At 39.8% G+C, this 27,255-nt stretch overlaps 1 protein-coding gene across 1 annotated transcript in view; it reads right to left on the reverse strand.

Annotated features, from left to right (window-relative positions):
* Positions 1–25,806, reverse strand: part of NLRP14 (NLR family pyrin domain containing 14) — a 38,656-nt gene extending 12,850 nt beyond the window's left edge. Inside the window, exons 1-8 of the mRNA XM_049650870.1 lie at positions 25,497–25,806; positions 24,657–24,728; positions 19,347–20,940; positions 15,822–15,992; positions 13,226–13,393; positions 3,086–3,256; positions 2,522–2,692; positions 564–734 (exon numbers count right to left, since the gene is read on the reverse strand). Coding sequence (XP_049506827.1) covers positions 564–734; positions 2,522–2,692; positions 3,086–3,256; positions 13,226–13,393; positions 15,822–15,992; positions 19,347–20,940; positions 24,657–24,728; positions 25,497–25,788 — 2,810 coding nt within the window. The 5' untranslated portion in view covers positions 25,789–25,806. The remainder of the gene's footprint in view (positions 1–563; positions 735–2,521; positions 2,693–3,085; positions 3,257–13,225; positions 13,394–15,821; positions 15,993–19,346; positions 20,941–24,656; positions 24,729–25,496) is intronic.
* Positions 25,807–27,255: the final 1,449 nt, after the last annotated feature.

Genomic DNA, 27,255 nt, shown 5'->3' on the forward strand with positions numbered 1-27,255 from the left:
TAGAGATATGGGGCACCAGGGTGGCTCAGTCAGTTGAGTGTCTGACTCTTGATTTCAGCTCAGGTCACGATCCTAGGGTCATGGGATTGAGCCTCGTGTCGCGCTCTGTGCTGACAGTGTGGAGCCTGCTTGAGATTCACCCTCCCCACCCCCCCGCCCCTCCCCTGCTCTCACTGTCTTGCTTTCAAAATAAATAAAAACATTTAAATAAACAACAACAGAATGACTGGATTATTGGATATTTTTTAAAATTCCCTTCCCAGTTTAAAAGTTGACCTAATTATAAACATGAATTGAAGAAAGAAAAACTAGTAGAGCACAGTTTCTGCTTCAGGGATGTAGAGCAGAGGACACACAGTAGATTCAGTGAGGTACAAACAGGTTGATTACAATTACTGTAGTAACTATTTAAGAAAAATCTGATGAACATACTTCCTCAGCTTGTCTCCAGCAGGAGGAGAGAGAGAGAATCAGCTGTGTATTCTTTTCTCTGACAGATACTCAGCTCAGCCCTTCTTCACTCATCTGTTAAAACATGGAAGGTCAGGTCACAGAAAACCTACCCCAGGTCCTGAAGGTTACAGCTGGGATGCCGAAAGACATCGCACAGAAGCTTTACTCCATCATCTTGTAGCCAGTTGGACCCCAGATCCAGATGTGTCAGGCTCTTGTTGCGTAGGAGAGAAGAGGAGAGATGTTGACCGCTCAGTGAGGTGAAGTGGCAACGCCTCAGCCTATAGGAAGGACAGTGTGAGGACACATGGAATCACTGCTTTACTGCCCAGAGATTTTGCAAAGGTTTCATCCTGTGCCCCCTCACCTACTTGCCAACACTCATCTCAGAACAAATACCCTCTCCCTCATTACCTCTTTGCCTGTCTCACTTGGGATATTCTTCAGAATATCCTTCAGAATATTCACTTGAGATATCCATGTTCTTCAGAATTTTTCTTTTCAAATGCTAGATTTTAAAATTTATTTTGAAAGAGAGAGAGAGAATCTTAAGCAGGCTCCATGCTGTCAGTGCAGAGCCCGATACAGGGCTCAACCTCATGAACTGTGAGATCATGACCTGAGCTGAAACCAACTCAGATGCCCAACTGACTGAGCCACCCAGATGCCCCCAGAATTCTTCTTTACTATAAATGAAATGTTAACCTCTTCACACTGTGCATAAATACAGTACCTAATTGCAAAAGTAGCTATATGGAGAGGAGTAGGCATATGGAATAGAATGGGAGTAATCATAAAAAAGTACTTTTTTATATAATAAAAGTGGCATTTCCAATCAGTAGGGAAAAGATCTATTATACTATAAGTCATTTGGGAAAGCAGACCTGACATATGGGAGAAAATAAGTTTTAAGCCTTATAACAAAGTAGGAATAATTTAACACTTACATGTTAAAAATTAAACCATAAAGAATAGACATAAGTAGGGTTTTTTAAATAAAGGTATTTCCAATTATGACAAAACTTCTAAAAGTCATGAGGAGGAAGATAATGTGACTTCACAAGAATTTTAAACTTCTGTATTCTAAAAATGGCCACGAGAAAACACACAGAAACATGCTAGGTAAATTATTTGCAAAACAGAAAAAATAATGGCTATAATGTATGTGATATTAATAACCATAACATATATAACAGAAAACGTACAGAGGAAAATGGAGCCTATGAAGAGGCAATTCCTAGAATATTAAAGGCCAAAAACATTTGAAAAGATGTTCAACGTTAAATTATTTTTATTTATTTATTTTATTATTTTTTTAAGAAGGCTCCATGCCCAAGGTCGGGCTTGAACTCATGACCCCAAGATCAAGAGTCACATGCTCTACCAGCTGAGGCAGCCAGGCGCCCCTCAACATCAAATCATTTTTAAAGTTACTTTCAATTATCTAATCAATACTGATAAAAAAAACAACCAGTAGATACTCGATGAGGATGTTAAAATGCAGACTTCTAGACTGCCAAGGAATTATGAACAATCTATTGGAGAAAATGTAACCACGTCTGACAAAATAAAAATTTTGGCTCATCAATTCCACATCTGGGAATTCATCTAAGGGCAATGAACAGAATAATCACACTGTGATCCAGCCCTACCATGGGATGCTACATTCCTGTTTAGTGGTGTTCATATACATTTACCTGTTCTAGACCCAGAATATGGAGTTGGACAGGCAGACTTTAGTCCTGAATCCACCATGTTCTCATGAGCATGAGGCAAGCTATATAATCTTTCTAAGCCTCACATTTCTCACCTGGGGCTGAGAACTCAGTGGCCAATTTGACACCAACAGGTACATTTGTGCAGATTAAACAAATTTAGCACAGGGCCCAGCACAGAGTAAGGACACAACAAATGGCAATCATTAATACCATCATCCTCATCATCTGCATTATCATTATTGATAACAGTAGGGAAAATGCAAGGGACAGATTATATTTATAACACTGTCCCTTTTAAAATATATTTCAAAATGTATACATCAGCAGGATGAAAACTAGTGCTCACTTACACAAGGCTCTGGAGATTGCACTGTGGATGTTTCAAGGCATCGCTCACAAGCTTTACTCCATCATCTCCCAAGATGTTGTCTGCCAAGCACAAATGTGTCAACCTTTTGTTGCTGATGAGAGCCAAAGAAAGATCCTCACAACCAGCTACTGTGAGGCCACAGCTTTCTAAGCTGAAGGAGAAACACAGTTGGGAAGGGATCAGTCAAATCCCAAAGTTCATGTTTCTCATCCTCTTCTCAGGGACACTAGCTGATACTTACAGTCCTTATATCTCTACTATAGAATCAACCTTTCAAACCTACTAAAATTACAAATGCCCTTGCAGCTACATACAAGGGAGAGGAGGAGGAAAATAGTAATAAAAATAAGCATTCATGAAGAAAAGCAGCATTTAAAAGTCTAATGAGAGAGAAAGCAAAAGAGGACTTCATGTAGAGCTCATCCAGGATTGACAAATGAGCCAAGTGGTGTCCAGACCCAAACAGTTTGCCCATATAGCTCTTAACTAAGTCACACAAGACTGCCCAAAAGGACTGCAGGGAAAACAAACCAGCAAGACTCACGACAGTCTCTCTAGGTGACACTTGGGATGTCCTAAGGCCTCACACAACAGCTTGACTCCGTCATCTAATAGGTGATTGGTCGACAGATTCAGAAATACCAGGCTCCGGCTTCTAAGGAGAGCCTTAGAGATATTTAGACAACAAACTGTAGTTAGATCGCAGGATTCCAAGCTGAAAAACAACACAGGAAACCAGAGATGACCCTCCTCAGAGAAGAGTTATGACTACCACTCACCCAGCCAGATGGTGTGGGCTCCCAGACTTTGTGACCCCTTCTGAAAACCAGCTTCCCTACTTGCAATGAGTTATTTAGCTAAAGCACAAGGATCTGATAGGGAGCTAGGAAGGGGAGAGCAGAAAGCTTGTCTTTTCCATCCCCATCTCCCCAATTCCCTATGAAAATATGTATGGAAGTCCTAAAGAAGTATTTTTATATGATACTTTTTTTTTTTTCCTCTAGGAGGAACTTCCTCCAACTACAACATGGAAGAAGGTGGACTGAAGGGTGTAGAGTCCTTGCACTCTGACTTCTGAAAAACATGGGGCAGGAAGTCAGGATGAAAAGCTGTGATTCCCACAGCTGTTTACCAAGAACTCACCTATTCATGGGAGTCAATCCATGTTTTCTGAGGAACCCAGTCCTTAAGAGTAAAAACCAGGAGTAAATCAGAAATAGGGGCGCCTGGGTGGCTCAGTTGGTTAAGACTCTGACTTCGGCTCAGGTCATGATCTCACAGTTCATGAGTTCAAGTCCTGAGTCAGGTTCCGTGCTGACAGCTTAGAGCCTGGAGCCTGCTTCAGATTCAGTGTCTCTCTCTGTCCTGCCCCCACTCTCACTCTGTCTCTCAAAAATAAATAAAGATTAAAAAAAAATTTTTTTAAATAAAAAGTAAATCAGAAATAAAACAGTCTCTAAAAATAAAGCAAAAGAAGAAGGGAACCCAAAGAAGCAAGGAAGAAGTACATGAAGAGACCATATTTGTAGAGACTCCTATTTAGAGACAGCTTGTGCTTGGAGAAGGCTGGGCCTGGTACCAGCTCTTTGTAAGACGAGGAAGGTGACACCAGTGTTCCGGGAACTTGGGAGTCACTCTAGTTACTCCTTTGAATCAAGCACTTAATCCAGTCCCTCAGGAATTGTTTGTCTTCATCAGAATAAGGTTGTATATAGGTAAGAACAAGAGAAGCTCCCGCCTCAATCCAGAATTAGACCTCAGTGGATCACCTAAGGCTGGAAACCTCAACTTGCCCTGAAAAGGTGTTATGGACTGAACTGTGTTCCCCAAAATTCAGACGTTGAAGCTCATGTCTGCAATGTGACTATATTTGGGGACAAGGCCTTTAAGGAAGTAATTAAGGTTATATGAGGTCTTAAGAGGGGACCCTGAATCCGAAAGGACCAGTGCCCTTGTAAGAAGGGAAGAGGTACCAGGACTGCACACACATGAAAGAGGCACATGAAGGCACCAGGAGAAGGTGGCTGTCTACAAGCCTAGGAGCGAAGCCTCATCAGAAACATACCCTGCCGGCACCCTGATCTTCAACTTCCAGGCTCCCAAACTGTGACAAATAAATTTCCTTTGTTTAAACCACCCAGTCTGTGGTATTTGTTACGGCTGAACAGGGTGATACAAAAGGGTATTACAGCAACAGCCAAGCAGGCAGTTAGAGAAACAAGGGAAGCGTCATACACTGGGTTCCAGCTCTTCTAGCAGAGGAAGATTCCAATATTATGGGGCCTGTGGATAAAATGTTAAAGTTTAACTAAAGGACAGAAAATATGTACATGTATGAAAAACAGAAAATGGGGAAACAGAAGAAAATGTTTAGAAAAGCTTGCTTTATATCTTAAATGTATGAGGTGCACATTCTCTGAACAAGAGCACATCCTAAGAAGAGGTAACACTGAGAAAGGGAGCGGGTTTAAGATAAAGAGTCCAATGAGTTTAAAAACAGGAGAAAACTGGAATCCATATTTGAAGCAATAAAGAACAAAAGCAGTGAAAATATGTGAGAAACTCCTCAAGGAGGAAGGATGAAAAAAGATTAAAGTGACAAAAAGTAAGTAAGAGTTATATAGGAAAGGAGCTACAACCAATGACTATGAGATGCTCTTGAAGAAAGAGAGCAAGAGAAACAAACCCATTTTTAAAAATCCAATTGAAAGAAAGAATTTTTGGGCAGAAAAAAAGGTTGCTAGCAGATCAAAAGGTACTTTCATGCCAAAGTAAGGAAAACTACCTGGACAACACCAATGAGAGAAAACTAACACGTATGAACCAGGAAGGTGGGCAGGAAGGTGAGGGGTTCAAGGGTCAGGTTATCCTCGGACTTTAGAACACCAAATGCTGCAGAGCAATGTACCAAAGTCAAAGTGCTAAGAAGGAAAATAGAGCCCTCAGACCCAGGTAAGAGGTCAATCATCAGGATTGCAGGGTGGCTCAGTTGGTTAAGTGTCTGATTTCAGCTCAGATCATGATCTCATGGTTTGTGAGTTCCACCCCACATCGGGCTGTGCACTGACAGTGTGGAACATGCTTGGGATTCTCTTTCTCTCTCTCTCTCTCTCTCTCTGCCCCTATTCTGCTCGCTCTCTCTCTCAAAATAAATAAACTTTATAAATAAACAAGAAGTTAATCATCTGTGAGGGCAATTGAGGGATATAAATGAAGTCCTAAAATATATCATTCATATACATTTCATGAAAATGGTAATTTAAAATTATACGGCCAATAATGCAATGAATGAAATGTAAGATTTTATACAGTAAGAAATGAAAGTTTAACAAAAAATACACATATACATTGATAAAAAGTATATAAAATTAAATTTGAATAATTGTTGTATTCATGTGCATCGCCATGACAAAAAGTCAGAAAAGTTCTGAAAGAGTTCAAAATGTAAAATGTGTAGCCCCCATAATCCTGATTAAATTAACATGCTGGAAATTGTATGACAGAGGTACATTAAATGCAATGCCTTACATAAGGGTATTTTAAATGCTTTAATCCTTTTAAATTTGGTAATTCAAACACACATTTGGAGGGAAAAACCCTGAAGGGTGATAATAATCCAATAAAAACAGGCAATATCCTACTTGCAAATTTCCAGACACACATACACATAGATCAAAAATGAAACACAATGTAATGCATCCAGGAAGCAAAGAACAGAAACGGTAAACACTAAAAAAAGGTTTTCAGCTGGGGATGTAAATATTACATGGCTCACGTTCTTTTGTTCATGATCTGTTTCGCTCTTATCCTTTCCATATTACAAGTTTGAGCTTCTCAAGCTTTCTTCTTTTCCCTTAGTGCTAACAGAATTTCAGCTATGGACTTCCTAATTCCTGACAAATGAAATCTCAGCCTCATAAGAAAATGTTCCCTCTTTCCCTTATAGCTACAAAGAAAAGCAGATGGTATTACAAGTCTGAAAATATTTTATTGTAAAAAAGAAGTCTTATAAGAAGACATGTGGACTTTAGAAATTGCTACTGTGTCTTGTGAAAACAACCCTTAAGTTCTAGTAAGTCTATAATTTTGACCAAGTGTCTTATTTAATAATGTGTCACTCCTGTAATACTCAAATTGCTACTTCTGAATTTCTAAATGTTACAAATATGGAACAGATTGTGTCAAATCAGAAAGATCATCAAGGCTCTCCTCTCCTCTCACGTGCATAAGGAAATAAAAAAATGTAACTCTGGTCTCTTGTTTTCTGAGAGTTTGAAGGTCTTGTCTCAGTTATGTTAATACAAAACATCAATCACCAGTAATTCAATCAAAAGCTGAGCTGATGACGGTGGCTCTAAGCTAACCCCTACATATGGGCCAGTGAAACAGAGGAGACACATTAACTTGCATTTGGGTTCTGGTGGGGAACTGACCCCAACTCTCTCTCTCTCTATAGTGCCCCTACAAGGAGGCTCTTGACTGAAAATTTCCAAGCAAATTATAATTTTTAATATTTGTTACAAATCTGTAATCATCAAGGCAGTATGGTACTGGCACAAAAACAGATACTTATATCAAAGGAACAGAACAGAGAATCCAGAAATGGACCCACAAATGTATGGCCAGCTAATTTTTGACAAAGCAGGAAAGAATATCCAATGGAAAAAAAAGTCTCTTCAGACATTGGTACCGGGAAAACTGTACAGCAACATGCAGAAGAATGAACCTGAGCCACTTTCTTACACCATACACAAAAATAAACTCAAAATGGATGAAAGACCTAAACATAAGATAGGAAGCCATCAAATTCCTAGAGGAGAAAACAGGCAATAACCTCTTTGATTTCAGCTGCAGCAACTTATTACTTGATGTGTCTCTGGAAGCAAGGTAAACAAAAGCAAAAACGAACTATTGGGACCTCATCAAGATAAAAAGTTTCTGCACAGCAAAGGAAACCATCAGCAAAACTAAAAGTCAACCAACAGAATGGGAGAAGATATTTGCAAATGCCATATCAGATAAAGCGTTAGCATCCAAAATCTATAAAGAACTTATCAAACTCCACACCCAAAAAACAAATAATCCAGTGAAGAAATGGGCAAAAGACATGAATAGACACTTTTCCAAAGAAGACATCTAGATAGCTAACAGACACATGAAAACATGCTTAACATCACTCATCATCAGGGAAATACAAATCAAAACCACAATGAGATACTACCTCATACCAGTCAGAATGGCTAACATTAACAACTCAGGCAACAATAGATGTTGGTGAGGATGCAGAGAAACTCTTTTGCACTGCTGGTGGGAATGTAAACTGGTGCAGCCACTCTGGAAAACAGCATGGAGGTTCCTCAAAAAATTAAAAATAGAACTACCCTATGACCCAGTAATAGCACTACTAGGTATTTATCCAAAGGATACAAAAATGTTGACTCACAGGGGCACCCGCACCCCAATGTTTATAGAAGTACTACCAACAATAGCCAAAATATGGAAAGAGCCCAAATATCCACTGACTGAATGGAAAAATAAGATGTGGTATGTATATACAATGGAGTATTACTTGGTGATCAAAAAGAATGAAATCTTGCCATATGCAACAACGTGGATGGAACTAGAGTGCATTATGCTAAGCAAAATAAGTCAGAGAAAGACAAATATTATATGATTTCACTTATATGTAGGATTTAAGAAACAGATGAACACAGGGGAAGGGAAGCAGAGACTCTTAAGCACAAAGAAAATGAGGGTTGCTGGAGAGGTGCTGGGTGGGGGATGGGCTAAATGGGCGATGGCATTAAGGAGGGCACTTGTAATGAGCACTGGATGTTACATGTAAGTGATGAAACACTAAATTCTACTCCTAAAATCATTATTACAATATATGTTAACCAGTTTGGATATAAATTTTAAAAAGCAAGCAAATTATAAATTTGTTCTCATTGTTTTTGTTCTCATTGATTGCAGTCTGTGGCTCTGACCAGCTGTGACTGGGTACAGGTCCATTAGGTGGTCCTTGATGCAGCTCACTCAGAAGGAATCCATGTGTCAAGAATAAGCATCTCCTGGTGTGAGACACAGTCAGGGTAGGACTTTATCTGATGCATGATGCCAGTCTTCTCTAGGAGCTGAGGCTCAGTGGAATAAGCTCTTTTATGCTTCTGGCAGCACAGGATTAGAAAATTGCCACTCAAGAGGCATTGCTCAAGAGAAAGTGGCCCTTCCTCAGTTAGAAGGGTCTGCTGCCCTGGAGGATGAACACTCCAGGACCTCAGAACAGCTGTGTGAATGTTCTTTTGTGAAAATGTCTGCTATGTGGTCTCTAGGTTGCCCGAGAATTTTGTAACTTTTTATTTGAATGCAAGATTATTTTTCTTTTTTTTTTTAATTTTTTACTGTATTTATTTTAAGAGCGGGCAGGCATGTGCACAAGCTCCCTGTCTGAGTGGGGGAGGGGCAGAGAGAGAGGGAGAAGACAATATCCCAATCTCTGCGCTGAAAGCATGGAGCTCCACACGGGGCTTCATCTCACTAACCAAAAACCTGACCTGAGCCAAAAATCAAGATTTGGATGCTTAACCAACTGAGCCACCCAAGCACCCCTATTTTTCTGACAGGCATGAGAAATTGAGAAACAGCAGAAGAGTTGTTTCTAAAGGGATATGGTTGCAGAAATTGTTCACTGCAGGAGAAGGTCTTTGGATGAACAAGATAGGCTTCATGGACCTATTACAAATCAAGCTAAATCATTAGATTAAGTTAATTTGTTCTGTAACTTGAAACTTAAAAGATGCTTTTGGGACTCATTCCTGAATTTACCACAGTGAGAAATAAAAATGCAAACATAGATTTTAAGATCACATATGGCTTTGTATTTCTTTAACAAAAAAATCTTTATTATTTACTAATTTTTTTAAGTTAATTTATTTATTTTGAGATAGCACAAACAGGAGTGGGACAGAGAGGATAGACAGAATCCGAAGCAGGATCCGCTTCAGTACAGAGCCCGGATATGTCAGTACAGAGCCCGGATATGGGGCTCGAACCCATGGACCATGAGTACATGACCTGAGCTGAAATCAAGAGTCGGACACTTAAGCAAATAAGCCACCCAGGCACCCCTAACAACAACAAAAAAATCTTAAAGAACTTTCTAAATCTCTCACATTTCCCCTGTAGGTTAAGTATTATTTATATTAATATTTAAAAGCATATAAATATAAATCTCAGTACATAATTAAAATGAGTTGCATAAATGACCAACATATTTATAAACTGGAATCTTACAAATCTTGGAATCAGACAATATTGCAAATATTATGCTTTTTGAATCAACTTTTGAGGTGTACTGTGTTGCAATATTCTTAGCAGTGGTTATACTATCTTTAATGTTGACTTAAATATAGTTTCCAAATTTATTGATTTTGGAAACTTAGATTAATAGAATATTTTAAAAATTAGTTATTTATCTAAAAATTTCTAAAAATGCTAAACTTCAAAACAAGAACATAAATTACTTTCTTACCAATTTGTTACAGTTTATTCTTCATATTATTCAAATTAAGATGGCAAAATCAATTGTTGTCTTATATTCCTATTTATGTTTGAACTTAGGGCTTAAATCTTTAAATTACATTTCATTTAAAACCCTGTTTGGGGGGTGCCCGGGTAGCTCATTCAGTTAAACATTCAACTCTCCATTTTGGCCAGGTCATGATCTCATGGTTCATGACTTTGAGCCCTGCATCAGGCTCTGTGCTGATGGTACAGAGCCTGCTTGTGATTCTCTCTCTGCCTCTTCAGCATGCTCTCTCTCTCTCTCAAAAATAAACTTAAAAAAAAAAAAACAACACTTGTTTGGTATGATTATGAAGCTGTGGATATATATCAGGATTTATGAAAGTTAATGACTAAAACAGACGTTTTTGTAATAGAGAAAACAGGAATAGTAGTTCAGGTTCCAACTCAAGTCTCTGCCTGCTGGGTCATCTGTGCAGGTGGCAGAAATTCTGATTTCAAAGTATATACACTCTCACTTTTCCAAAGTCTTTTCATATTTACGAGGGCCCATTATACTTTTGAACTCTTTATGGTTGTCAACAATTATAACACACTAGAACGATTCTAAACTCCTGGAAAAGCAAAAATTTTCCACTGGTCCATATGCTATCTACATCTTATAAACTATTTTATTCTAGTTAATAATACAGTCAAGGCTGTGGTTGTTATTCCCAGGCACCTTCCTCTTATCTGTTTTGTTTTAAAGTTTTTTGTTGTTGTTGTTTTTTAATTTGAGAAAGAGAGAGAGAACAAGCAGGGGAGGGACAGAGAGCGGGAGACAGAATCCCAATCCCGATGTGGGGCTCATACTCACAAACTTGACCTGAGCTGAAGTCAAGAGTCACACGCTTAACTGACTGAGCCACCTGGGTGCCCCATCTTCCTCTTATCTTGATCAACTAATCACTTTGTTCTTGCAACTATTTTAGACAGTACCCTTCTGGAATATTCTCTAATTCAAAATCTTTGAAGATGTAGGGAGTGTTTTACGTTAATACTGTTTTGGTACTCTTCACGTGGCTGTTTGGTGGAATCAACTGCTCCCTCACCTTGCTATTAACCCCCAATTGCAGAGCACAGGCAAAATAAGAAAGGATTCAGGGCACAATGAGGCATTATTAGTTTGCCCAAGGTTTTTGTTTTTCCCCTTATTTGCTCAACATACTTTAAGAATACCCTATCATCAGGCTCACAAGGTGGAAAAAATTATCAGGACAAGGAGAGTAGATACTTCTCCCCCTTCTGGAGGGGAACCTTTAGTACACAGTAGAGTGAAATCTTCACATGAAATTAGTCATTGTATGTACCTTTCCAGTACGCTCACGTATAAGGGCTGATAGGAGTCTCTCAGCAATTTAAAGTTTTCTTAAATACTTTATATTTGCAAAGTTCCTACAGTAATTGGGGATCTTCTGTGAGGCAGCCTGGCAGAGGTCTACTGATTTATCAATGCTTTCGCTGCTCACATCAACTAGAATCAGTGGGAATAGTAAAACAGCAAAATGCAATTTGACAATGTTAAGCTCAGCATGAACTATGCTTAAACCAGACTACCGTGGCCAGTCAACTGTCCACAGCTGTTAGGACATGAGGTCTAAAGTAAACGTAAAATTGAAACTTTCTCCAGAGCGTTAATACGAAGTCTATAAGACTATCGATTACTTCCAGGAGTTACTCACAATGGGAGAGCATCCAATCCTACGTAAGGCAGTGCTCAATTATTACAAAGCTCTGGTGACTTCTGCCACCAAAAAATTTTATTTACTGATATAAGGAGCCCCACTGTTTGACACAGACAGATGGTTTCCTATTTGAAAGCCTAGTAACTGGGTCTACCTTAAGGCCTATCAGTGGAAAACATTGTTCAAATCTCAGCTGATGAAAAAGATCTTACCCCAGTCCTGCTGCTCTGTCAAGTGCCAAGGCATTTTTGTCTTGGACCCATGGCTCCCACTGTAAGAAAACATCTTTCCTTCCATTTAACAGTTTTTTGCTACTAACATGTTTCACTTGTAGACAGAAGAACCAATGACCTACTTCTCACTTGGGTTCCATACTAGAAGCTGCAGGTTACTGAAAATTCCTCACCATGTCCTAAAACTACTTCACAGATGGTAATACTAATACCCCCCAACCTGGCCTGCCGACAATTGAACTCAACCCATGTTCAAGAAGCATCCAACAACTTTCTGGATATGCTATAAGTAAATTTCATCCTACAAAAACTGGGGAGACTTAAGAATTCCCAATGTTAATACAGTTCACCTGCCTATGGTCAAAAAGAAGGTCTTGTTCCACATTTTACTTGTGATTTCTACATATAGATTATAATTTGCTTCTAACAAATACAGACCTATCCTGGCCTTTCATGCATCAAGGTTCTGCCTTACTCCCCCACCCCACCCCACCCCTCAAATGAGTCCAGGGATAAAAACTTCTAAGGTAAAATTTATTGCAATGATTTTTTATTTTGCTTTGGTTTGGTTTTATTTTGTCAAAAACTGAATTAAAAACCCTTCACTGGAAAATAATATCTCCCTTGTAACCAGTCACACAAATGTGGGGACCTAGTAGGATTGCCAACCCTCTCACTTTCAGAGAAAATCAGACCCAGCACTAGGATCCACAGTGTGTGAGAATGAACAAACACCTTGACAGTTGACAGTCACTGTGCTCTTCCTCCTCGGCTTTCTGTACTGGTCACCGAGTTGCAATTATAAGGGGAGGGTGATTTGTTATCAAAACTTAAGTAAAACTGAGCTTGCTTAACACTGGCCCCAGTTAGCATTAGTACATTCTTTTCTGTAAGCGTTCAAAGATACAATAAATACACATATGGCTGCACTTAAATATAAATAATTTTAAATTCTGGGTCTGTTTTTTTTTTTTTTTAATTTAGGAAATGTTGACATGGAACCATACAACGAGGGGTCTTTAGTGGGGGGATGGAAGCAATTAAAAGTCCTGGCAGGAGAAAATTACCCTGAATCTGGGGATTCCTGCCATTCTATATCATGAAAATAGATTTAAGCTGGCCCTATGAATAGTAAATCCAGGCTGTAAAGTCTGTTTGGACAGACAAAAGTCTCAGTTATAACAAAAAAACCTCACAACTTACCTCAGATTCTGTAGTTTACACTCTGGGTTTTTCAAGGCTTCACACAAGGACTTTACTCCATTGTCCCCTACATCACTCCCTTTCAGGTCAAGATGCATCAGATTCTGGTTGTGAGTCAAGGAACTAGCAATATCCCGACAACCATCAGGGAAAGAAAGAAATCTCATCCTTCAGAATAAAAATAGGCAGGGGGGGGATTACAAAATTATTCATATCCTGGTTATAGCACTCACTTTCTTTTCAAAACCAACTCTTAGATAACTAAATATTCCTGCCGTTTCTTATTTTACTGTGGATTTCTCAGATTTCACAATTTCTCAGAAATCTGAGTTTCAGGATGTTGCTTAGAAAAATAATTGGGTTACTACTTAGATAGCCATTACATCCTGACAACTGATATCCTCAACTTTTTTTTGACCTTGAAGGAAAAGAAGGTAATAGCATCAGGAAAAGCAGAAGAGGAGGTTTTGAACTCTTAATCCTAGGAATGACTACCAGAAATAATGGGGGATATTCCAAATACTTCATTACAGCACTAATTCACATTGAATCCTTTAAATAACCCCAGGTGAGTTCATAATATCAACTGTTTGATGTGCAACATTAACAAAACATATCACTGCAAAAGACGCTGTCATCTTGTGGACTTTAAGTGTACAGAGACAGCCCAAAGCTAAATATGGGAGGAAGTTAAGTATGCCCCTTTTTCTTCCTAGCTATTATCTGCTATTCAGTCACTGTTAGCTATATCTGATTCTTCTGTAAGTGCCTCTGGTAGTCCCAAATGCCTAATATGCTTACACTGCTACTAACTGTTCAAAACATCCCTGTGTAACATCACCTCTCCTCCCTTTCATCCACCACCTAACCTTCACCCTCACTCCCCTTCTAGCCAAGCACAGGAAAATAAAACTTTTACTTGTTTACAGCATTAACCATCATCATCCAGTAAAAGTGCCTAATGCGCTCACTAAATATAAATTGGAAGTACGATTTCGTGTGTTAAGGAAAAAGGACTTGAGGAAGTAAGACCACATTGAGGTGAGAAAGACTAACAGCTACTTTCATGGTGTCACCCCCTAAGGGACCCTTGCACTGTAAAAGAGGAAGCCATTTAACCCCAGAGAAGGCAGTAGCAATTTCAGGGCTTTAGATTGGTGACTTTCAGTAAAAGGAAAATGTAGGGGAGATGCCTGGGGGTGAATGAAAAGGATTTCCAGGAACCCCTTAATCATGACATCTATGCAGTTGACTACCCCATCTATGGTGCAAAACCAGACCAAATATGGTACTTTAAATCTAAGGTCAGATCTCACTGAAAACATGGAGATTCCAAGGGAAATATTTAGAGAGAAGCCTGTCCCCCTCCCCTAAAAAAAGAACATCAATCTCCAGTGCTAATTGTTTGTTCAGTATTCAAAACATATTACTGAGCACTAATTAGGCCTTGAGCACATGGGATGGGCATTGAATACAGTACTAAATAGCATCAGTTCCAGCTCTTAGTAGAGCCAGTAGACAAAAGGGAGAAAGCCATGTAAACCAGCAAATGTAAAAAAATGATAGGGTCTGTAGAATCAAATTAGGATATAATAAAGACAAGTAGCAAATGTTGGCCAGGATGAGGAGCAGGCGGAACTTTCATACATTGTCAGTAGGACTACAAAATGGCACAATCACTCTAAAGAGCTGGCTGGCAATTTATTAACAGGTTAAACATCCATCTGTAAACTGGCAGTTCCATTCCTAAATATTAGCCCAAGAGATGAGAACATATATCACACACATGCAAAATTCGTACAAGAATAGTCATAGCAGCCTTATTCATTATAGCCAAAAACTGGAAACAACACAGGAGTCTATTCAAAAGAGAATGAATGAGCTGCAGTAGGTCAAACAATGGAATACTCCCATCAGCAATAAAAAGAAACAGGCTACTAAAACATACAACTACATAGGTAAATTTTTAAAACATTTCGTTGAGCAAAAGAATACAGACACAACACGTACATACTACATGAAGCAATGAAAACTATTTACAAGAACAGACAAAGCTAATCTATAGTTATAAATTTAGAAAGTGGTTGCCTTTGAGACTGGATAGGGTAAGAAAACTAATAGAAGGGGGTAGAAGGAAACTTCCAGCGGTGATGGAATTATTCTCTAGCTTGTTTTGGGTATTGGTTACATAGGTATATGCAATCATCAAGCTTGACTAGACACTTACTATCTGTGCCTTTTATTAAATGTAAATTATTCCTCAATAGAAAGAAATTAAAAAGAAAAATAGTGTACTCCAGAACCTATCTTTGAAAATGCTGTTGAGCTGCCTAGAATGCCTTAGCTCTGTGTCCTTCCTCACGTACAAAATTCCTTATCGGGCCTCAAAAAACACATGTCAATAGCTGCTACACTCCCAGAACAAGTTAGGTATGCTTCCACATCCCCAGAGGTTTCCACTGGTGGTGTTCTTAAAGTAGTTTACACCGTGGATTTTAAATATTTGTTTACTATTGGATCCCCTAATAAGCAGTAGCCAATGGGACAAAGAAAGAAGGTGGAATAACTCCATTAGATTTTCTGATGCCAAACTTACAATAGCTTTTGTAGTTTACAGCTTGGATGACTCAGTTCCTGATAAAAAGTCTTCATGGCTAATTCATTGAGGTTGCTATGACACAGGTCCAATTCTCTCAAGTGTTCATTTGTATGAAGCACTGAACAGAGATCTTGCCAGCAATGAGTAATATGACCACCATCCCTTCGCCTAGATAATTGAGAAAAAGAAAAGATGGATTTATCTGTTTCAACCAGGGCACCTGTCAGAAGATAGTGTTGGGTGAAAGGAAGTATACCCCGAAAATGGTGAGTACATCAGTGCAGGTCTGTTGTGGGCGCAGTCCACCCGAAAATCTTCCTCTTGGCACCCCAAAGGCTTTGTTTGCCAAGTAACTCTCTCACCCCCTCAACATATTTCTTCAACACACAAAACTACACTAGAGACTTCACTTTGGAGGAAGAGACTTAGGAAGGACAATCCGGAGGTCTTCAAATACCCAAAGAGCCAGTATCAAGAAGAAAAATAAGACTACAAAGAGTAAGAATAGGAGTAATAGGGAGACATCTGGGGACAGGGTGGAGACTAAGAAGCCCGGGTTTTGAGCTCCAGTTCTCCCGTTGACTAGCTACATCACTTTAGGTAAGTCACATCAGTTCTAGGAGCTCTGAGCTCTCTTCATGTATGAAATGGAAATTCTATCTCCCTTCACAGGACTGTGAGGATTTAATAGTCAAATTTAGTACATACACAAAGGCACTCTGTAAATTTGTAACTGTTGTATAATTTAACTAATAGGCATACTATTGACAAACTCATTATAAACAAAGGTTAGTAACGAATAAAGCAGAGGACGTCCTTATAATTATAAGCAAAAGCTCTACAACAAAACAGTCCTGAGTCCCAACTCTGCCTTTCACTAAACTGGCTGATCTGGCAACATCACTAGCCTAGGCGAGCCTCAGTTTCTTCATCTTAAACAATGAAGATAATAGTATCTATTTCTTAGGATTACTGTGAAGATTCAGTAAGAATCTATACAAAATGCTTAACAAAGGTTTCCCATTGTAAATGCTAACAATCGATAGCTGTTTATTTATATTAAAATACATAAAAGTCTAGCATGTTGCCTTATACAAATAGTTGCTATAGGAGAGGGGAAAAAAAAGCATCTTTTTCCCTGTGGCCTCCTAGGTTCTCCCCGGGGCCCTCTAAATTGGACGGGCAAAAGACAGATTAACAAGAGAAAAGCATACAAATTGTATTAGCATATGCATTGTAGACCTACATGGGAGGAATTCAGTGATGAGTAACTCAGAGATGTAGGCATTATTTGGGTTTATATAGCTAATTTAGTGGGGGAAAGGCAGAGGGAGAAAAGGCACTTGTGGAAAAACAAAGGACTTGTTGGAAAGATAAATGGACCCTTAAGAGAACAGAGAAGAGACAGGATAGTTTGTGACAACATCCACCTGGGTGTGGTGCCAACTTGCCTCCAAGAAGAAATTAGAGAAATTGCTTGCAGGGAGGGGATTCATGACAGTTGAGTTCTTTTTAGAGGCTCTGCCTGTAAGCAGGTAAGGAGCTTCAGGAACTCAAATGCTTTCAGCTCAGAATACTTCTAATGGAAAAGTGGCATATTTTGGGGTGGCATATCCTGATCTCCTTCACTACCCAATAAATACTGGTTTCCCCATACCTTACTTAAAAATTGGATTGAATAACATTGCAGAGTGCTGGCCTCTGTTATCACCTGAGGTCTTAAATTTGAGAAAACTAGGCAATACATCATTCATTCAAACATTTAAGTGCCTACTACGTAGAAATGCTGTGGAAGGGGTGTGTGGGTGGCTTAGTAGGTTAAGTGTATGACACTTGATTTCAGATCAGTTCATAATCTCACAGTTTGTGAGTTTGGGCCCCGATTCAGGTTCTGTGCTGACAGTGCAGAGCCTGCTTGGGATTCTCTCTCTCCCTCTCTCTTTCTGCCCCTCCCCCACTCATGTGCATGCTCTGTGTCCAAAAATATATATATATATATATATTAAAAAAAAATGTTATGGGATATAACGGTGAACAAGACAGATAGCAATGCTATTAAATTTACAACATTGTTTTGTTGTGGAAGACACTGACCCACCTATAATGTGCCTCTTAGAACACTGGGTTTCTCAGACTCTTATTTTAGCAACAAGGCCAACTCTAGTATTATATAACACTAGAACACAGATGAAGGGAAGGTAGCCTGAGGACTAGCAATATAATGGCCAGAATGTCTTCTTAATGTTTACTCTTGGGCATAAAATACATTCTAACACCCTGGGTTCAATCACATCTTTAAACAGAACCACTAAGTCAGAATTGAGAAGACAGACTGAATGAGATTACTTAGAACACCCCGAGAACAGTAAAGGTCATGGCATCCGAGCCTAGAATTTTCTCACAGCTAAGGAGAAATGAAATGTATGTCCTTACAAGGGAGATGGTTCTGTGATTGTACCTAATGGCAACAAGGCAGTGTGGGTTAAGCTGGAAAACCAAGGACTCACAATCCTATGTAGGACCTCAGTCAAATTAATATCTTTTGATACCTCAGGGTTTTTACTAGTAGGCTTTTACTAGGATTGTTGAGAGCCTAAATGAGCTGGGACTTAGAAGACTGTCAGCATATGGTCAAGCAGATGCTAGCTATTATCTGATGTGTGTTGAACCAACAATTGTGCACTTACTATCCAGGCAAACTTCTCTGAATCAAAGTTTTGTAATCTGAAAAATAAACTGAGATATGCTTTTGACCAGCATTGAACTGGGTAAGAGATTAAATTTCCCATGCACTAGACAACTATGTACCACATACATTGCCCTCAAGTTCAGTTAAATCTGGAGCTAATCCCATAGTTGAATTCTTCCCCCAGGCATAGATGGAGTCAGAAAAGGCAATTCAAGGAAGAGAAGAGGATAAAATAATAGGCATAAAACTCTAAAGACTCATTATTTCAAAATACTCATTCAGCCCCTACTATTTCTTACCCACATCGTACTCTCTCCAGTTAGGTGTTAAAGGGCTGAGACCTTTCATGAACTACAAAGCAAAGACTGACCTAAGTCTAGGCTACAGGGAAGGTGAGCTAGGTCAGCAGCTTATAGAGGAACAGATAGATGCCCTATATAAATGAGCTTCAGCAAGAAATTCCCATTCCCTTGTTCTTCTGGAGGGCATTCTTTTTAAAAGTTAAACGTGTACCATACTGGATGCAACTTTGTGCTAGGATGTGACCTGAAGATTATTTCTAGTTAAGGGTGTTGACAGGTGATAGCTCTCAGCCAAGCCCCTTTCTTGATACTGCCCTCAGGCCAAGAGAGCCACTTCAGGCATATTTTTGTCCTTTCCTCACCAGTAGCCACTACTGGTCAATAAGGGGTTTCAGTGCTTCCCCTCCTTGCCTCAAGGTAGGACAAGCCTGAAGGGTTATCCTGGCTCTGGCACCTCAGCTCAACAATTCCCCCCCTCTCACCAATGAAATCTATTTCCCTCACTCCCTGACAGGGAACTTCCATGCTTACCAAATTTCAGCTAGGGGGCTTGAGTTTAACATCTTCTCAAATACCATGGTTACCGACAGTTTCATGGTCCGTAAACATTGGCAGTGCTTAAGACAGAATGAAGATACAAGCAAATGGATTTTCCCACAAATATTAATGACAATCTTTTGGAAATAGCTCATTGCCTGGCTTATATAAGCTTCATCTTGAGTCTCATACAGATAGAAAAACAACTCCAGAAATTCCACCTGTGCTGGAAAATCTTCACTGTTCCCCATCATCTCCAGCCACTGAAGTATCTTCCATTTTATCTCTAGTGACATTTTACAGCTAAAAGTTTTCTCCAGTTGTTTTACTCGATCTTCATTCAAAAGGCCAAACAAAAAGCATTTCATCTGTGTCAGATGGGGGTCTTTATAACTGTTGCTTTCAAGCAACAGCTTCAAGTCTTTGAAAGACTGAAAGGAACTGTTCTTGGTTCCCCAGCTGTCTTGCAACATATAGAACATAGCTGCAAGAAACTCCTGAACGTGCAGGTGGGTGAACATGTAGCAATTTTCATACTCCATGTCCTTTTGAAGAATACTGAGGTCCAGGAAAATTGACACATCCGATTTAGATAAGCCATGCTTTCTGAGATTCTCCCTGTAAAATACAGATGTCATGGTCCACACTCCTTTGGCAGCCAAGTGGCACAGGCTGCTCAGTTGGGTCTGGCTGGGTAGACTAGCACTGTTTCCATCTACTGGTGGGAACAAGCTAGAGATATAGCAGATAAACAGTGCTGTTGTTGTTTTGCAGGTTAACGTGATGTCACCACCCTTCTCTATTTGCTGCTCCAGACAGGTACAAAGAAGCCAGCACACTAGGGGGACTTTACACATGCTAAAAGCCATCTCATTGCTTCTTAGTGAATTGAATACTTGCAAAGCTCTCTTCCGGTCTTCAAAACATTGGTAAATATACTCCTCTCTTGCACCCTTAGACATACCCAGCAGCTCTACAGAATGCGGATTCTTCAACAGAGGCTTCAGTTTCTTACAAGCTGTGAGTCTTGTTGTCACCAATAAGGATGACTCAGGGAGCATCACTTTCCTCAGCAGACTACTGAGAAGGAAGGACACTGGGTGTACCTGGGTCCAGTCCTCACACAGCACAGACTCAGGTTCCTCAAAGGCGAAGTTCAGCTCATCAAAACTATCAATAATAAAAAGGAGACTGCCGGGCTGGGACATGATCCTTTCAATGGGGCCTTCTGTGCTGGGCCAGTCCTTTGATATCATTTGAACAAAACTTTGTTCTCTCAACTGGTTGATTTCTCTTGCATTGAGATAAAAAACATAGCTAAACCTCTGCTGGTAGAGATTTCCCCGGGCCCAATCTACCACTGCTTTTCTCACCAAGGTTGTTTTCCCAACTCCAGCAGGCCCCTGGAGCACCACTGTCTGTGGCTGCTCACCGGTTTTCACATCCACGTCAAACAGATGTTCCAACAGTTCTTGATCTTTCTGAGCAACTCCAGGATGTAAATCTTCAGGTTCTCCAAATAAACACTTCTTATCCCACGTGATACAATATTTTTCTGTTATTTGGGTTCTGTATTCTGTTCCATCACCTAAGTTAGTGAGAATGGAGCAGGAAAAAAAAAAAAAAACACAGATACACATGATCAAAGCGAATTCTGTCAATTGCAGTGTCAAGAACACTGGACTTGAAGTCAAGAACAAGCAATAATGTGCACTCAAATCAAAGTGCAGCTGGTTTAGGTAAGAATATAAGTAAAACTAAAACATGTTCCTATAGATTTAAAACATGCATAAGAAACTGACAAAACAAGAATGAATTTATGGTGGAAAGTAAAAATTAGATTTGCTCTAAAAATGTGTTCTCTTTGGGGCATCTGGCTGCCTCAGTCAGTAGAGCTTCCAGCTCTTGATCCTGGGGTTGTGAATTCAAGCCACACATTGGGCATGGAGCCTACTTAAAACAAAAAAAGAGAAATATGTTCTCCTTGTACTCTTCCTCTATAGAGGGAAAAAAAAGATGCCTTATGCGGAGAGCACAGTCATCATCCAGATGAAAAAAGAACACAGGTCAATTAACAGTGATAGCCAGGGAAGACCTGAAGACATATCTGAATCTATAGATCGAAATAATCTGCCTTTTAGTAAACTATAAAGAATAATGAACATTGAAACATAGCCTGAAGAATATTTAAAGAAAAGAAAAATATTCCCTTTTCTAGATGTGTCTCCTTAGGTAAATGAAACAAAAGCAAACCATTGGTTTGCTGCACAGCAAAATAAAAATATTCTGCACAGCAAAGGAAACAATCAACAAAACTAAAAGACAACCTACCGAATGAGAGAAGATATTTGCAAATGATATATCTGATAAAGGGTTAGTACTCAAAATATATAAACAACTTCTACAACCCGGGGTGCTTGGCTGGCTCAGTTGGTAGAACATGCGACTCTTGGTCTTGGGGTTGTAAGCTCAACCCCCATGTTGGGTGCAGAGATTCCTTTTTAAAAAATTTTTAAGTTTATTTATTTATTTTGAGAGAGAGAGAGAGAGAGAGAGAGTGAGTGTGTGTGTGTGTGCACAAGCAGGGGATAGGCAGAGAGAAGGTGAGACAGAATCCTCAGCAGGCTCCAACTATCAGCACAGAGCCTGACATGATGCTTAAACTCACAAACTGTGAGATCATGACCTAAGCCAAGATCAAGAGTTAGATGCTTAACCGACTGAGCCATCCAGGCACCCCAATAAATATTTTTTTAAAGAACTTTTACAACTCAATGCCAAAAAACCCAAGTAATCCAATTAAAAATGGGCAAAAGACATGAATAGACATTTCTCTAAAGAAAACACCCAGATGGCCAACAGACACAAGATTTTCATCATCACTCATCATCAGGGAAATACAAATCAAAACCATAATGAGATATCACCTCACACCTGTCAGAATGGCTAAAATCAACAACAATAGAAACAACAAGTGTTGGAGAAGATGTGGAGAAAAAGGAACCCTTGTGCACTGTTGGTGGGAATGCAAACTGGTACAGCCATTACGGAAAACAGTATGGAGATTCCTCACAAAATTAAAAATAGAACTACTATACAATCCAGTAATCCCACTACTGGGTATTTACTCAAAGAATATGAAAACACCAATTCAAAAAGATATATGCACCCCTATGTTTATTGCAGTATTACTTAAAAGAGCTAAGAAATGGAAGCAGCCTAAGTGTTTACTGATAGATGAATGGATAAATAAAAAGTGGTATATACATACGATGGAATATTACTCAGCCATAAAAAAGAATGAAATCTTGCCATCTGCAACAACATGGATGAGCTAGAGAGTATAATGCTAAGCAGAATAAGTCAGAGAAAGACAAACATCACATGATCTCACTCATATGTGAAATTTAAGAAACAAAATAAATGGACAAAGGAAAAAAAAAAACAAAGAGACAAACCAAAAACTAGATTCTCAACTACAGAGAACCGATGGTTACCAGAGGAGAGGTGGGTGGGGGGATGGGTGAAATAAGTGATGGGGATTAAGAGTACACTTATCATGATGAGCACTTGAGTAATGTACAGAATTGTTGAATTACTACATTGCATGCCTGAAACTACTATAACACTGTGCGTTAACTATACTGGAATTAAAATTAAAAATATATTCCCAAGTGTCCAAGCAAAGTGAAAACATAGTTTCACCCTTACCTAGTTAAGTCCAATTCCTTCTTTAGATCTTAAATGTCACTGTTCAGAGAACCTGTCTCTGAACCCCAATGCTAGAATAGTTCTCTTTCATTTTTCTCAAAACATGCTATATTTTCATTCACAGTACATCTCACAAGCTACAATTACTTTTAAACGTAAATAATTCTTTTCTTTATTCTACCAGGGCATTCAGTACAAACATCTAACACAATTCATGTCCTACGAGATTATGCTTAGATCTCCTCCAGAAGAAGGTAGGTATTGCAAGGCAGATACACTCTACTAAATATTATACCATAAAAAGAGTAACACTTAAAAGAAAATTGGGATTATGAGGATGATTGGTTCTTAATTTTTAATGTTTATTTATTTTTGAGAGATAAAGTGTGAGTGGGGGATGGGCAGAGAGAGAGGGGGACAGAGGATCCAAAGAGGGCTCTATGCTGATAGCAGCGAGCCCAATGTGGGGCTCAAACCCACAAACCACGAGATCATGACCTGAGCCAAAGTTGGACACTGAACTGACTGAGCCATCCAGGTGCACCCATGAGGATGACTTACTTTCTTCATGGTACTTTTATCTATCTTCCAAATTTTCTAACAGTTAATTTCTACGAGAAGGAATCCTAATTTCCTAAATTTATGGTCAGTAATAAATACCATAAGAATAAACTTCCTTACACTGAATCAGAAATTAAGCTCAAAGCAAAAAGTTATCTTCAAGATCACTTAACACAGGAAGCATTTTTTATTTATTAGTGCTTGGAATAAAGCAGGTATCAATTACTTCTTGAGTGAAGTAATGTGGCCCAGGAGCACCTGGGTGGCTCAGTTGGTTAAACGTCCAATTCTTGGTTTTGGCTCAGGTCATGATCTCATGGTTCATGGGTTTGCGCCCCACATTGGGCAGCATCGAGACTGCTTGGGATTCTCTCTTTGCCTCTCTCTGCAGTCCCCCTGCTTGCTCTCTCTCAAATAAACATTAAAAAAAAAAAAAAAAAGAATAATAACGTGGCCCATCAGAAAGCAGCATAGCTGGGTTAAGAATGATTTCTTACTTGATCAAGTTTCTTTCTACTGTAATTCCATTTACAGAAACTAGAATTCAACTACATGGAATTTAAAGCTAAGCAGGGGGGATGGAAATGGTATTGAACGAAGACTAAGAAGACCTGGTTCTAGAAACTACATGCTATACGGACTAGCTGGTCACCACTCTTGGAACTCAATTACAGCATCGTTTCTAAAGGAAGGAAGTTGATGTGATAAGCCGAATAGTCCCTGCCAAACTCAGGGACTCTCTAACTTGTAAATGAGACGCGAATATACCTTTCTTCATCAGACTGTGAACTTCTGACTGGGCGTTTCCAAATACTATGCTCACTGAGGACCTGAATTAACACGGCCCAGATTCTGACCTCAGCCAGAGAGCCAGTTTTGTTGACTCTTTTTGAATAACCATCAACAGGTAGTATATTAGAAGTTAAGAAGAGGTGAACAACTGTCTCCTGGGGCATAACCCCCCATCACATTTCAAACACTCAACCTCCTCCCAAATCTGACAACAAAACAAAAACCCAAACATCTGCTCACCCTGCACTGCCTCCTGCTCATCTTGTTCCTCTTGTGTCCTGGCATCCTCTGGTCCCAGGGAATGGGCTGTCCCTGCAACAGGTTCCAACAGGATTGTGAGATTCACCAAAAACAAGGAAAGCTTTACTGACAGCCATAACAGGGGCCAGAATGGCCCTCAGTGGTCCAATTCTAGGACATCTGGGCTTAAGAAAAGCAGAGCCAACAGAGCCTCGACTCCACCAGCTTAGCCAGGGGAGAAGTGATGTGTCAGCACCACTGTAGCAGAGACCTCTTGCGAGGCCCTCCATCCTGTAGTTAGGGCAAGTGGTCTAGCCTAAGCCTGGTCTACACTGACCTCGCAGGGATATGGTGAGGTTCCTAGAAAATAATGAATACACACTTTGTAGCTGTAAAGCCTTGTAAAGCATACGAGTAAGGAAGTTTTGACGTCTATAATATTTCATACTTAGGAATGACCAGAAATATTGGCTTGGCTTATGCCCCTTAACAAAATTTTGCCCATTCCATCTTTTGCAAAGATCTTAAATCATATTTGAAATTAGTTAAAATTTAGTGCAACCTAGGACTATCTGCAGCAGTTCAGGCACAGGAACACCAGATGGGACAATTATTATCACTCAGTTCCTTTAATCATCATAATTGGTACAAGATGGATGAATTACCCCCAATTAAGGAGCCAGGCTGAGTAACAATACTCAAAATGCTCCTGCCTCTTCAGTGTTTCTCAAATGAGCCAACAATGGTTCAATCCCCAAGTCCCTTTCATAGAATCATCCCAATGGGCCTCAGGAAGCACATCCTTCTCCCACCCCCAGATAGGTCCCCAGCATCACTCACAGTTGATCTCTGCTCTTGCTCTCTCATACAGATCCTTCAGGTTCATCTTGCCAAAGATTTTGAGAGCCACATCCCAGGCTTGTTCCCCCGGATAATATTTGTTCATCAAATTAGCCAAGTCCTCTCGCTTGGCCTTCTTCACCTCAGCCCAGGGTATCTGGCAGCACCCGGATTCCATGGTCTCATTCTTTAGAAGTAACTTGAATTTATTCAATTCCTCTTTGTTTAGCTCCTCCAAATACAAGAGCAGCCCAAAATCAGGAAAGAAGGAAGACGATGACCCATCTGTCATCTTGTCCACAGATCAATACTCAGGCTTCAGTGGGGGAAACAAAAGAATGTGAATAAACAGGACTGATGGAAAAGATTAGAAAAACAAAATGCCTATAAAAATACAAATTCAACAAATATGTTGAAGCCCGGTGTATTAGGCTCAGTACTGACATAGTGCCTCTTGGAACACATTTGCTGTCATAAAAACATGCCTTTAACACAGACAACTGTATGTTTCTTCCACCTTCCCAGAGTTACTCCCAGTCCCACCACCTATGAGCTGTTAAGAAATAGGGGCACCTGGGTGGCTCAGTCAGTTAAGCGTCTGATTTCAGCTCAGGTCATGATCTCTCACTCAGTTCATGAGTTCGAGCCCCATGTCGGGCTCTGTGCTGACAGCTCAGAGCCTGGAGCCTGCTTCCGATTCTGTGTCTCCCTCCCCCTCTGCCCCTCCCCTGCTTATGTGCTCTGTCTCTCAAAAATGAATAAATGTTAAAAAAATAAATAAAGGCAATTCATCTCTCTGAGCCTCAGTTTACTCTCCTGCAAAGTGAGAAGATCAGAATCACCCTCAGAGAAGCATAGTATGGATTAAATGAGGTAGAGTTCATATATCACCTGGCACAGAACAGGCTCCTACTAAGTACTGGCAACTCTCCTCATCCCTTCTCTCCCCCACCAACACCTGACATAGATCTCAGCCCCTGAAACACTGTTATTGCACCCCAGCAATGCATCATTATTCCTGAAGCTCATACAGTTGAGATATGCCACCACCTCCCTCTTCTGGTCATGTTATCTCTGGTCACACATCCATACACAGCCAATGAGGGTCTGTTCCCACCCACTTCCCAACACCACACATACTCTGGGTGTGTTCCAAGTTAAAGCCCACCCAAAACAGTGCTCTCTCATTTCCCATACCTCAACTCCCATGACCATATTCCACTCTGGCATTTATCAGCAAAGACTACTCACACTTAAACCGCAGGCTCCTATAACCCAGTCCCTCTCCTAATACCTTCCAGGTAACTGAGCAATTTCATGCTTTCACTCCCACTAGGACAGCCCTTCAAAAACTATCAAATCCTCCTCTTCTGAGCCCGGTTTTCCTCTTATTTATCAGCCACTTAAGAGCCTTATTCAGTTTTTTATTCAGCACAGGCACCTGCAGGTAATCGCTTAACCCAGGTCTCCAAGTGCCTTATCTCCTTTTCAGCAGTTGGCTAGAGAGTCAGAACTAGTAAGTGGTACAGACAGAATTGCCTAGAAATTCAGAAAACCTAGATCTTTCCCGTCTTCTATAATACCTACCCCTATTCTTGCTAATGGGCCTGGAAAAGAAAGATAGGGGAAAATGGAGAAGGGGATTTTACTTCTTAAGCAAAAATTGAATTACCTCAAAATTACATAGTAAATCAGGACTTTATCCTACAGTAATGAGGGAGCCATCAGTTGTTTTAGGATCTCGCCTTTTGTGTGTGTG

This window comes from Panthera uncia, chromosome D1, assembly GCF_023721935.1.
Source record: "Panthera uncia isolate 11264 chromosome D1, Puncia_PCG_1.0, whole genome shotgun sequence".
NCBI lineage: Eukaryota > Metazoa > Chordata > Mammalia > Carnivora > Felidae > Panthera > Panthera uncia.